At 49.2% G+C, this 13,029-nt stretch overlaps 1 protein-coding gene across 12 annotated transcripts in view; it reads right to left on the bottom strand.

Annotated features, from left to right (window-relative positions):
* NRF1 (nuclear respiratory factor 1) overlaps positions 1-13,029 on the bottom strand; it is a 79,874-nt gene that overhangs the window by 24,919 nt on the left and 41,926 nt on the right. For 4 of the 12 annotated variants that reach the window (XM_083700564.1, XM_083700563.1, XM_083700568.1 and 1 more), the window contains exons 6-10: positions 12,862-13,020; positions 11,206-11,250; positions 10,232-10,426; positions 8,069-8,170; positions 3,117-3,274 (exon numbers count right to left, since the gene is read on the bottom strand). In XM_083700564.1, coding sequence (XP_083556690.1) covers positions 3,117-3,274; positions 8,069-8,170; positions 10,232-10,426; positions 11,206-11,250; positions 12,862-13,020 — 659 coding nt within the window. Of the gene's footprint in view, positions 1-3,116; positions 3,275-8,068; positions 8,171-10,231; positions 10,427-11,205; positions 11,251-12,813; positions 13,021-13,029 lie in introns of all 12 variants that reach the window. The other 8 variants (XM_083700558.1, XM_083700562.1, XM_083700566.1 and 5 more) reach the window with 2 other exon arrangements.

Genomic DNA, 13,029 nt, shown 5'->3' with positions numbered 1-13,029 from the left:
GGTTGTCAAAAAAAAAAAAAAAATCCTTCAAAGCAGTTTACAAAGAGAATAAAACAATACAACCATCAGTTAAAAAAAAATCTGTAAAAGCAACTGTGCAAATCATTCGAAACATAAAATCGACAGTAACCTAAAAGCAGCTCAAAACATACATCCGTACTCAATACAGCAGTACCTTCTGTTCCAGAGCCCGCGGTTTCTGCAATTGGAGGTGCCGCTTCTGCACATGTGCGCGGCACAATACAGTGCTTCTGCGCATGCGGCGAAACCCGTTCCGGGTTTGCCGCTTTTGCAACCCGAAGTTTACGTTACCCGAGGGTAACGTAAGCCGAGGTTGGACTGTGTGTCTGGGTAAAGGTAAAGGGATCACTGACCAATAGGTCCAGTCGTGGCCGACTCTGAGGTTGTGGCGCTCATCTTGCTTTATTGGCCAAGGGAGCCGGCATACAGCTTCCGGGTCATGTGGCCAGCAGGACTAAGCCGCTTCTGGAGAACCAGAGCAGCGCATGGAAATGCCGTTTACCTTTCCGCTGGAGTGGTACCTATTTATCTACTTGCACTTTAACGTGCTTTTGAACTGCTAGGTTGGCAGGAGCAGGGACCAAGCAACAGGAGCTCATCCCGTTGCAGGAATTCGAACGGCCAACCTTCTGATTGGCAAGTCCTAGGCCCTGTGGTTTAACCCACAGCGCTACCCGCGTCCCCTGTATGTCTGGGTAGGCTGGTCTGAACTAAAATGTTTTTAGCGGACACAGAAAAGAGCAGAGTGAATGTGCCTGCCTGCTATCAATAGGCAGGGAGTTCCACAGTGCAAGAGCTGCCACACAGAGATATTGATCTCTTGCAAATGGGGAACGGGTATTATGTGTACTCTTCTTTGAAGAGTGGGCTTCTCTTGGTCCCACCGCCTTCACAGGCGAACGTGGTGGGGACACAGAAGCGGGGCTTTTCCGTGGCTGCTCCCAGACTTTGGAACTCCCTCCCTGTTGTCCTTCTGCCAGCAGGTGAAGCCCTTCTCCTTCCAAGAGGCCTTGGGGGTGGAATCAACAAAAAACAAGCAAACATTAACAGAATTATATGCATACATATACAATTCTATTAATATTTTCTTGTTTTGTAATGTTTTGCCCTCATGTTTATAGCAGTTCATATTTTATTTGTCTTGAGTCCCTGTCAGGGGGGAAAGGCAGGGTATAAATAAATATAGCACAGTCGTACCTTGGAAGTCGAACAGAATCCATTCCAAAGTCCGTTCAGCTTCCAAAATGTTTGGAAACCAAAGCGCAGCTTCTGATTGGCTGCAGGAAGTTCCTGCAGCCAATCGGAAGTCCCGTCGGACGTTCGGCTTCCAAAAATAGTTCGCAAACCGGAACAGCTGCTTCCGGGTTTGCGGTGCTTGGGAGCCAAAATGTCCAAGAACTAAGCTGTTCGAATACCAAGGTATGAATGTAATAAAAACTTTATTATTTGAACCTCTGTACGCAGCCACTCTGGGTGTAGCATATAATACCACTATGACTATTAGGCTGCAACAGGAAAGAACAATGCCTTTTCTCTCTGGTTTCCGTATCTGTCGGCTGCAATCCTGTTCGCTCCCGGCCTAGCCATCGCCTCACTCCCGCACAAGGACTGCTCGAGTCAGCTCAGGCGCTTGGAGGCTTGTTAACAAACCCTCAGGGGACGCTATTAAATCCGCTGCCATCAGAACCATTTCCCCACAGCAAAGCAGCCTTTCCTGCCGATACCCCAAGCCAGTCCTCCTGCGCATCTGAGGCTTAGAAGCCGAGCTGGTTTGTGTGTGTGTTGGCGAGGGAATCAGCTTTGAAAGCAACAGAGGTCTGATATCGAATGTTATTGCGGAGTCGGTGGAGAGGCAGGGCACCCCACGGCCCATCGCCACAGGTGACAACATTCAGACTGTGTGTGTCTGCTGTTCAGGATGCTCAGAGGTCAGGGAGAACACCTGTTGCGCCCTCCTCGGCCGCAGGGTACTGTGAGAAGGATGCAACAGCTCACAGCAGGGTGGGGCGCCTTGATGTGCCCCCAAAAGACTGAACCCGGGGCAACGACCCCCTCAGCCCCCCACGCTATGCTCCTGTCGTGGCTAGCAGCCACCTGGCTATTGTCAAGGGCATTTTGCCTCTGGTGATGTGCTAACATAGTCAAATAAGTACTTAATAAATAAGCAAATAAACGGGAAATTCGTAATCAAATCCTTTTAAAAGCGAAGACCCAGGTATTTGGCTACCCCACCATGCTTCTCATACAATCCTTAAGTTTTCTCAAGCAAGCTCGAGAGCCAGTTGCCCCATCACCTTGGGGGTCTATTAACAAAGAGGAAGGAAATATAAACGGTGCAATGATTTGATGGTATTTTATCGCTGTTCTCAGTTGGGGTGTTTTCTGTTACCTGCCGCACTGCCTTCCCGGAGGGAAGCAAGCAAGCAAACAAACAAACGCTGCGCCGTGCTTCAGAATTGCAGAGCTCTCTTAGAAGAGGGCCTCTTAAAGGCAGACTTGCCGAGTCTCATGAATCCCAAAAGGGACCCCTGACCATTAGGTCCAGTCATGGTTGACTCTGGGGTTGCGGCGCTCATCTCGCTTTACTGGTCGAGGGAGCCGGCGTACAGCTTCCGGGTCATGTGGCCAGCATGACTAAGCCGCTTCTGGCGAACCAGAGCAGCGCACGGAAACGCCGTTTACCTTCCCGTTGGAGCGGTATACCTATTTATCTACTTGCATTTTGACGTGCTTTTGAGCTGCTAGGTTGGCAGGAGCAGGGACAGAGCAACGGGAGCTCACCCCGTCGTGGGGATTCGAACCGCCGACCTTCTGATCGGCAAGTCCTAGGCTCTGTGGTTTAGACCCCAGCGCCACCCGCATCCCCCCCAAAACAGCTCTACTGTTGGCTAAAAGAGACTTGACCTTTTGCAAAACTACCCAAGGTGAGATTTCAGGAGCATTTAGGCCAATTCCAGCTATAACTTTGCTTCTTTTGCAAGTTACTTTAAAGAGAGGTTAGGTAGCAAAGAGCCATTGGCCTTCACCAAACCAGCCCAGCCCCCAAACGTCAATGAAGACCCCACGTGCCCAGTTTGTCGACAGTATCTCAATACCTGTTGAGGGCCATGGTGACTGTTGCCCCTTGCTGCATCTCTTGCGATGCCGCCACCGCCGCTTCTGCCAGGGATGCCACTGCCTGCGTGGCTTCTGAGGCCTGGGTGGTTTGGATCGTCATCTCGCCTCCCTGTAGCGTTGCCCAGTTCTGCTCCACCTGGTGGGATGGAGAAGACAAGAGAGGCATGATGGAACTCGCACCGTCTGAGAAAGTATCCAGGGACCATTCCTGCTTGGGTGCATCTCTCTCCCCCCCCCCCCTCTCAATTTATTTATTTGGTTTTTCAAATAAGAATTTCACCATCACATATCCAACATCCAACTTAAGAACAAGATTCCAGAGAATCTCCAGTGCTTCCCCCCCTCCTCTTTGTGGGTCGTATTATTAATCATTTCCTCCTGCAACTTTTATAATAAACTTTTATAACCCGAGTGGTACCTCGGGTTAAGTACTTAATTCCTTCTGGAGGTCCGTTCTTAACCTGAAACTGTTCTTAACCTGAAGCACCACTTTAGCTAATGGGGCTAATGGGGCTTCCCTCTGTCGCTGTGCTGCCGGAGCACGATTTCTGTTCTCATCCTGAAGCAAAGTTCTTAACCCGAGGTACTATTTCTGGGTTAGCGTATGTAACCTGAAGCGTATGTAACCTGAGGTACCACTGTAATCCAAATCTTCTACATCTCCATTGTATCCAAAATCCACCATTAAACTACAAGTGTTATTCCAACCCTACTAACAATTTTATCTGTCTCACAGTGGTTTTTAAGGTCAATTATAAATTTCCCCCATTCCTTATTAAATTTTTGGTCTTCCTGATTTCTGATTCTTCTGGTCATTTTTGCCATTTCGGCATAATCCACCATTTCTCAATGCCGAGATTTTGGTACGTGGAGGGGCGATGGGAGGGGTTTTTCTTTTTTTCTTCTTTTTTATTTTTACCCTCCCCTCCTCTCCACTGCTTCCCTTCACCTGTGTGACATCTTCCCAACATATTTTTTTCTAGTTGCTTTAACAAAATAACATGAAAACCAATAAATTATAATTACTTCTTTTGTCCTTACACGCTTAACAATTGCCTATTAGGAGTTCTGCTTTAACACCATATTTCTTCATGTATTCCCCTATGCATTCCCATTCTGTATATAATTTTTGATTAGAGCAGCCCCTGATTGCTGCAGTCATTTTTGCCATCTCGGCAAACTCACAAATCTTAACTTGCCATTCTGTCATTTGTGGTACTTGTTCTGTTGTCCAATATTTTGCCATAAGTATTCTTGCGGCTGCGGTTATATACAAAAATATATTCCTTTTGCCCTTGGGTATGTTGTTTGCTAATAATCTCAATAAGTATGACTCTGTTTTTTTTTTGAAATAGAGCTCCTGACGGTCTTTTTTATCTCCTCATGTACAATGGTACCTCGGGTTACATACGCTTCAGGTTACAGACTCCGCTAACCCAGAAATAGTGATTCAGGTTAAGAACTTTGCTTCAGGATGAGAACAGAAATTGTGCTCCGGCGGCGTGGCAGCAGCAGGAGGCCCCATTAGCTAAAGTGGTGCTTCAGGTTAAGAATAGTTTCAGGTTAAGTACGGACCTCTGGAACGAATTAAGTACTTAACCCGAGGTATCACTGTAGCTCGTTCCAAAATTGTCTTACCGCCTTACACCCCCACCACATATGGTATAATGTCCCCACCTCTTTCATCTCCATGGGGAGAGCATTTCATATCAGAAGGTCTCTGGCTCGATCCCGAATGACATCTCCAGCTATGGCTGAGAAGATTCTCTGCCTGAGCCTCAGGAGGGAGCCGCTGTTGCCAGTCAGTGTATGTAATCCTGGGCTAGATGGACCAATGGGTCTCACAGGGTGTAAGGCAGTTTCTTATGTGCCTGTTTCGGAAGAACGGTGGCTCAGGGGTGGAGGATTTGCTTTGCATGCCAAAAGCCCCGGGTTCAGTTCCTGGGGAGCCTGTCTACCTGCATTACCCAAAGGTGCAACTCTGCAGGTCAAGGGAGAAAGCCCACACTTTGCATACAAAGAAGTCCCAAGTCAATGGCATCTCAAGCAACGGGAACGACTAGAGCCTCAGGCAGGAAGAAGAAGAAGAAGAAGAAGAGGAGGAGGAGGAGGAGGAGGAGGAGGAGTTTGGATTTGGTATCCCGCCTTTCACTCCCTTTAAGGAGTCTCAAACGGCTAACATTCTCCTTTCCCTTCCTCCCCCACTACAAACACTCTGTGAGGTGAGTGGGGCTGAGAGACTTCAGAGAAGTGTGACTGGCCCAAGGTCACCCAGCAGCTGCATGTGGAGGAGGCGGGGAAGCGAACCCGGTTCCCCAGATTACGAGTCTACCGCTCTTAACCACTACACCACACTGGCTCTCAGGAGAGTCCAAGACAGTGTTTCTCAAACTCGAGTCTGCAGCTGTTGCTGGATTATGTTAGTACAGTCATACCTTGGGTTAAAGACACTTCAGATTGGGCGTTTTCAGGTTGCATCCCACGGCGACCGGAAGTAACAGAACAGGTTACTTCCGGGTTTTGCTGTTCGCGCATGCGCAGGCGCTCAAAATGCCGTCACGCACATGCGCAGAAGCGGCAAATCATGACCCATGCAAACGCAGACATGGGTTGCGTTCTGCTCAGGTTGTGAACGGGGCTCCGGAACGGATCCCATTCGCAACCAGAGGTCCCACTGTACAGTGGTATCTTGGTTTTCAAACGGCTTAGTTGTTGAACGAGTTGGCTCCCAAACGCCGCAAACCCAGAAATGTTCCAGTTTGCGAACGTTTTTCGGAAGCCAGACATCTGATGCGGTTTCCGCTTGCATGCAGGAAGCTCCTGCAGCCAATCGGAAGCTGCGCCTTGGTTTTCGAACGGTTTCGGGAGTTAAGCGGACTCCCGGAACGGATTAAGTTCGACATCCAAGGTACCACTGTATTTGTATTGTATTTACATTGTAAATGTATTTCACAAAGAATAAATGGTACTGGGGAAAGGAGGTGGCAGCTAGCGGTTGGTTGGTTATTCTATTCAGCCGACGTGGCAGGGAACAGGCTGGGGCCAGACTCAATTGCAGGAGGCAGCGACTTCGTATTTTCACATGCTCGGAACAGGAAGGAAGTACATTAGGCAAGGTGGAAGGTGCCCGCTTTCACCGAGACAATGAGGGGCTTGTCTCCTGAAACCCCCTTTGATGCATCGGATGGAATTTTCAGGGACAGAAATCTCCAAAAACAAAACAACCAGTTTCCAGCCGGCCTTTCAAATGCAAATGCCGGCGTCTCTGGGAACAAGAGCTGTTTTTGTGCTGCCACCTATTGCCCTGAGAGTCCTATCCCTTTCCAGAGAAGTGCAGGGCTTCGCCACTCCGTCCTGACACAAAGGCCTGGAGACTTGGACTCGGGTCCAATAGAAAGAGAACAGGCCTCTCCCTCTCTCCAAGAGGAGTCTGTTCTTCCCAGCTCCGCACACCCAAGTTTTCAAGGAAGTTAGTATTCGCTTCCCCAGCCTGGGCTTTCCAGACCCAAAGTCGCTCGCTTTGCCTCTGCCAAAACACCTATGTCATGGGTAGGCAAACTAAGGCCCAGGGGCCGGATCCAGCCCAATCGCCTTCTAAATCCGGCCCGCAGACAGTCCGGGAATCAGCATGTTTTTACATTAGAATATTTCCTTTTATTTAAAATGCATCTCTGGGTTATTTGTGGGGCCTGCCTGGTGTTTTTACATGAGTAGAATGTGTGCTTTTATTTAAAATGCATCTCTGGGTTATTTGTGGGACACAGGAATTTGTTCATTATTAATTTTTTCCAAAATATAGTCCGGCCTCCCACAAGGTCTGAGGGACAGTGGACCGGCCCCCTGCTGAAAAAGTTTGCTGACCCCAGACCTATGTGAAGCCTCTGTTTAACCCTCCTGATTCTGCCCCAGCTGAAATGAATCTTAAGTACATCCACTGTGCAAATGTGCTAGGAGGCAGGGAGCCATATTTCTGCATATCTATTATTCCTTGCCATCAGGGTAGAGTATACCCTGTACAAGGATGGCACTGAAAAAATGATCAGTAACCACCGCAACGAAGTCTACTGATTAACACCAAGTGAGTTAACAGAAAACAAGACCTTAGATGGTATTTCTTTTAATTTTTAAACACTTTTGCTAGCTGTTGTGGAAATGGATATAGCTGATAGATCCACCTGGCTAGTTCTTCATGAAATACGTGAAGCAAATTTTTGACCATGTGCAAAAATCAGAACCCAGAGGAAAAAGGGCTCTACTGAATCATTCCTTCTCATATTATTATTCCACCACCATTCATCCTTAGATCTTATCAGGGCAGTTCAAAACATAAAAGTACAAGACAAAAAACACGTAATAAAAACAAAAACAAACCAATAACCCCACCTTCCCCCTAACCCCCATGTCAGCAAAAAGCACATCTATTTGTGGGTCCGCATCCAGGTGGACATAATTTAAAAATAACAGTTTTATAAAATGTACCAATCACTTTTCTACTTAAAAAAAAAAAGCAAGCTCTAATGGCAGCCATTTTGCACACAGCAAAATGCCCTTAAACTTCAGAAAGTCAGATTCATTTCAGCCCCGCTCACTCAGTCCAGCAGGCCTCCACATTTGGCTCACAGGTGGCTTTCGCTAGGCCTGTGCCTTTGCAAGAGCTGGACCACCAACTGATAATCAGCCCTTTCTTTTATCAGATGAGGGGCCAGTCCCTTTGAAGTCATCACTCATCAATATCCGAATGGCACCAGGGGACTGACAGCTGGGAAGCTCCACCCACCTGTCAAAGCTGGCGCATGGGAGATCAGGATTCTGCCCAGCGCCTGATCTGGTCCCCCACACCTGAGGGACGCAAAGCAGCCTAGCTGCCATGCGGGTTCAGGGAGCTTGTGGAAACACTTTCCATGTGAATTTCCAGGACATCGCCACTCACCTCTCCGTCGGTTACTGCAGAGTAGTTGACTTGTGCGACAGTAACGGTGGTGGGCAATTCGGAGGCATCTGCCAAGGTCGCTACCGTAGCTCCTGTGCCAACCTGCAATACACAACGGTAGTCAGCGCGATGCCGCCAAGGATTGTCTTTTGAGTCAGCCGGCTTCTTAGGCTATGATCATATGCATCACACAGTCCAAGTTAAAGAAACACAACACGTATCTCCCTGCTCATTCAGATTTCTAGTTTGGTCCCAAGCCCTGCAGCCGAGCTGCTGGTTTCAAAATTTATTTATATGGAAAAAAATAAAATATATCGGCACATTCTTTTCCATTCTGAAGGAAATCAGCCCTGAGTGCTCACTGGAAGGACAGATCCTGAAGCTGAGGCTCCAAGACTTTGGCCACCTCATGAGAAGAGAAGACTCCCTGGGAAAGACCCTGATGTTGGGAAAGATGGAGGGCACAAGGAGAAGGGGACGACGGAGGACGAGATGGGTGGACAGTGTTCTCAAAGCGGCCAGCATGAGTTTGACCAAACTGCGGGAGGCAGCGGAAGACAGGCGTGCCTGGCATGCTCTGGTCCAGGGGGTCACAAAGAGTTGGACACAACTAAACGACTAAACAACAACAATATTGGCACAAAAGCCAATGATCTCTATACAATAGCTTCAAGGCCTAGACCCCAGAGAAAGCTTGAGTCACACTGAAACCAATGAGACGGTCAGTTGTGAGTAAATCAAGAAACCAATTAAACCAAGCAGGGGCGACATTTTTTAGATTCAGGTTGGCCACATTCGCACATCACACCAAGCTAAGCTATGACATAGCACAAACACACAAGTGCACTAGCTCCTGAGGAAGAGACCGCAGCCCCTTTGTTCCTCCAAAAATGAATAATTTCTGTGTCTTTGCATGCCAACCAAGTATTTTGGAGAATGATTCCTATTACTCAGGACCAGAACTCCTCAGGCCTAGAGCTATTTGCCAAAGTTTGACCCTGGGGTGACATGAGACAGAACATTGTTTGCACAGTACCAAGGAACTGCAAGAGAGCTAGTGTGGTGTAGTGGTTAGAATTGGACTAGGACCTAAGGTAAAAGTTAAAAGGTAAAGGACCTCTGGACAGTTAAGTCCAGTCAAAGGCGACTCCGGGGTTGCGGTGCTCATCTCGCTTTCAGGCCGAGGGAGCCGGCGTTTGCCCATAGGCAGCTTTCCAGGTCATGTGGCCAGCATGACTAAACCGCTTCTAGCACAACAGGACACCATGATGGAAACCAGAGTGCATGGAAATGCCGTTTAAAAAGCAGAGACATCACCTTGCCAACAAAGGTCCGTATAGTTCAAGCTCTGGTTTGCCCAGTAGTGATTTATGGAAGTGAGAGCTGGACCATAAAGAAGGCTGATCGCCAAAGAATGGATGCTTTTGAATTCTGGTGCTGGAGGAGACTCTTGAGAGTCCCATGGACTGCAAGAAGATCAAACCTCTCCATTCTTAGGGAAATCAGCCCTGAGTGCTCACTGGAAGGACAGATCCTGAAGCTGAGGCTCCAAGACTTTGGCCACCTCCTGAGAAGAGAAGACTCCCTGGAAAAAAACCTGATGTTGGGAAAGATGGAGGGCCCAAGGCGAAGGGGACGACAGAGGACGAGATGGTTGGATAGTGTTCTCGAAGCTACCAGCATGAGTTTGACCAAACTGCGGGAGGCAGTGGAAGACAGGAGTGCCTGGCGTGCTCCGGTCCAGGGGGTCACGAAGAGGTGGACACGACTAAATGACTAAACAACAACAAGAGCACTACTTGCACTGGTGTGCTTTCGAACTGCAGGAGCTGGGACAGAGACCAGGACCTAAAAGACCAGGACTTAAGAGACCAAGGTCCAAACCCACAGTCAGCCGTGAAGCTCACTGGGTGATTCTGGGGACCAGTCACTGCCTCTCAGCCTAAGCTACCTCACAGGGTTGTGGGGAGTGAATGAGGAGAGAGAAAACCATGTACATCACCTTGAGCTCCTTGGAGGAAAAGTGAGATATCATCAACGCAATGCAATAAAATAACAAGAAGAATTGGCTCCTGCGCATCAGGGGCACATTTGGGGCCAGAATGCAAAGCTTCCAGGCCAATCTGAAGCCCGGGACCCTCTTTGTGCTGCTGCAATCCTCACCTGGATGAGAGAGACTGTGCCGTCGGGATTGCTGAAGGTCTGGACCACGGTTTGGGACGGGACCAGGTGTGCTATACTGTGTGTTGCTGTCGCAGGCTGTGTTTGCTGATCCTCAAAAGCGTAGAGCAGGTCCTCGCGGCCGTGCTGTTTGTAGCAGTTCTTCACAATGGTCCTCAGTGCCTGAGTCCAAGACACCTGCCGGATTCAAGAGGGAGAGAAGAGGCATATTCAGGGATACCATATCCCATTAAAAAAAACAAAAGCAAAACAGAAGCAAAACAAACCATGAAGTAACCAAGCTCTGAAATATCCCTTAAATTGAGTGATGGGATCTCTGGTAAACTTTACTCCATAAAGAGCTTTCAAAGCAGAAATGTACTTCCAATGGGGGCAAGATTAAGAACACAAGACGGGCCGGCAGGATCAGGCCAAAGGCCTATCTAGCCCAGCGCCCTGTTCGCACTGCAGCCAACCAGGTGCCCGCACAGAAAGCCTGCAAGCAGAACCTCAGCTCAGCAGCATCTGCCCCCCCTGCGACCCCCAGCAAATGGTACTCAAAGGCATTGTCTCACGAAAAACCACTAGCGGTGGGTCCCCAAATCACTGCAAGTCGACTAACTATCCTACCGTGTGAAAAGGGTGTCTCTCGCCCACATTAGCAATTGTGAAAATTGCTGAATTTTAACTGTATTAACTAAACCAGGACAAATGAATGGCTTTCTCCATTCTGGGATTAGGGTGGACAGACAGGCGCGCTCAGAAGGCCTTTTTCCTTCTTCCGCAAAATCTTCCCGAACAGCCACAGACTGGAGGCAACTGGGACCACCCTGCTTTGCTCTGGATGTGCCGGTCTGGGGTGGGGAACGCCTGGCCTGGGAGCCAAATATGCCTCACTCTGTGGTCCTCCCCAGGCCACGCCCCTTTCCCCCAGCTAAATCCCTCGCCAGCCCTCCCTCAAGTTTTAGTTTTTTTACCTGGCTGTGATGTGTCCTCGAGCTCTCGCAAGGCTCCTTGCTTCCCTGGATGGAGGACAGAAAGGGGTGTGCGAGTGCATGTGTTGAAACTAGCCTCCTTTACAAAGGTAACAATTTACATCAATTGCTCCGCCCACAGCTGACTCTGGCCCCACCCACTACTGGCTCGTGGCCCACGATGGAAAGTTGCCCAGAAGGGAGAGCTTGGGGCTCAGGTACCCCAAGGGATTTCTGCTCCCACAAGACCTTGCTAAGAAATCAAGTAGGGACAGGGCCTTTTCCGGTTGTGGCACCCAATAGTTGGAATGCTCTCCCAAGGCCAATTCACATGGTTCGATAAGTTCGTAGGTGCTGGACAAAGAATTTACCGTATTTTTCGCTCTATAGGATGCACTTTTCCCCCTCCAAAAATTAAGGGGAAGTGTGTGTGCGTCCTATAGAGCAAGTGCAGGCTGCGCGGCTAAGCCCAAAGCCAGAACAGGGAGACAGAGCGCTGCACAGTGCTCCGTCTCGCTGTTAAAGCTTGGGGTTAGCTGCGCAAAGCCTCTGCAAGACAGCGGGGTGCTTTCACCCCACTGCCCTGCAGAGGCTACAAATGCTGTATGAAGGTGGGGGGAAGGCGAGCCGCCTCTGCGCTGCTCCCCGACCTGGCCTTTGGGGCTGGGGGAAAGAGGCGCTCCCCCCCCCCCGCCAGCCCCAAAGAGCAGGTCGAAAGGAACCCAAAGCCTGGGCTCCGGAGGCTTCGGGTGAACACACCTTGAACGCACAGAACGCACCTTGTTTTAGAGGGGGAGAACAAGAAAAAAATATAATTTTTTTCCTATTCTCCCCCTCCTATAGTCCGGTGCATCCTATAGAGCGAAAACTACGGTATTTGCTTTCTTATTATTATTATTAATCACATGTTAATTTTATCCGCTGCGTTGCGGTTTGCTTTTAAGTGGATTCTGAAATTGTCTTACGATTATTATTGTTGCTTCCCATTGGATTGTGAGCTGTCTTGAACAGTTTGCTGAATTATAAAGGCATGATAAGACTTCTGTAAAACAGAGAAACGTTCTGCGCTTTCCCACGGAGCGCAATCCGTGGCTGCTTTTATTTATTTCAGTTTTGCGTCTCCAGAAGCAGGCTGGGATTCAGCTTCCGGATCTGAAAGGCTGGCTTAAGTAAGCGGGGAATACCAAGGCTTTTGCTGAAAGCTAAGGGAGAAACGTGCGGGATTCAATGCGCAGCGATGGGCTCTGATGGCTGCTGGTATAGCAGCTGCTAAAAAAACAGAGAGGTAAATTCCTGGAGGACAGGTCATTAGCGGCTACAAGCCAAGATGGCCAGGAATGTAACCACTACGTCCATAGATCATATGCCTCTTGGGAACCAGATGCTGGGGACTGAGATCCAGGGAGGGTCTCTTCCCGTAAATGCCACGCTTGCAAATTCCTGGGGTGCCTGGCTGAACCCACTGGGAACAGAGAGCTGAGCACCTTTGGCTGGAGCTGAGATGGCCACCCTCTTGTGTTCTTACCTGATCTATATGCTACTTTGGTCCCAAAGCACTTCACAGACTTCCCCAACAGAGATCTATAAGCTAAGCCTTTCCACTTGTCATACCAAGTCAGAGCCCTTTGCTGAAGCAAGAGGACTTTCATCAACACACACCCTCTGCTTCTGCTCCTCGGTCCGGACGTCGCTGCGGACGTTGGCCCACGGGATGTCTTCGGGCCACCAGACGGGCTTGCAGCTCTCCTTCCCCCAGCCCGGCTTGCCGCGGCCTGTCGAGTATTTCAGCATCTCGGGGATGAAGGCCCGCAGCTGTGCCTGTGGCAT

This window comes from Podarcis gaigeae (assembly GCF_964106915.1).
Source record: "Podarcis gaigeae genome assembly, chromosome: 10".
In the NCBI taxonomy this organism is placed as follows: domain Eukaryota; kingdom Metazoa; phylum Chordata; class Lepidosauria; order Squamata; family Lacertidae; genus Podarcis; species Podarcis gaigeae.
The sequence above is the reverse complement of the archived record's forward strand: the minus strand, read 5'-3'. Positions and strand labels throughout refer to the sequence as shown.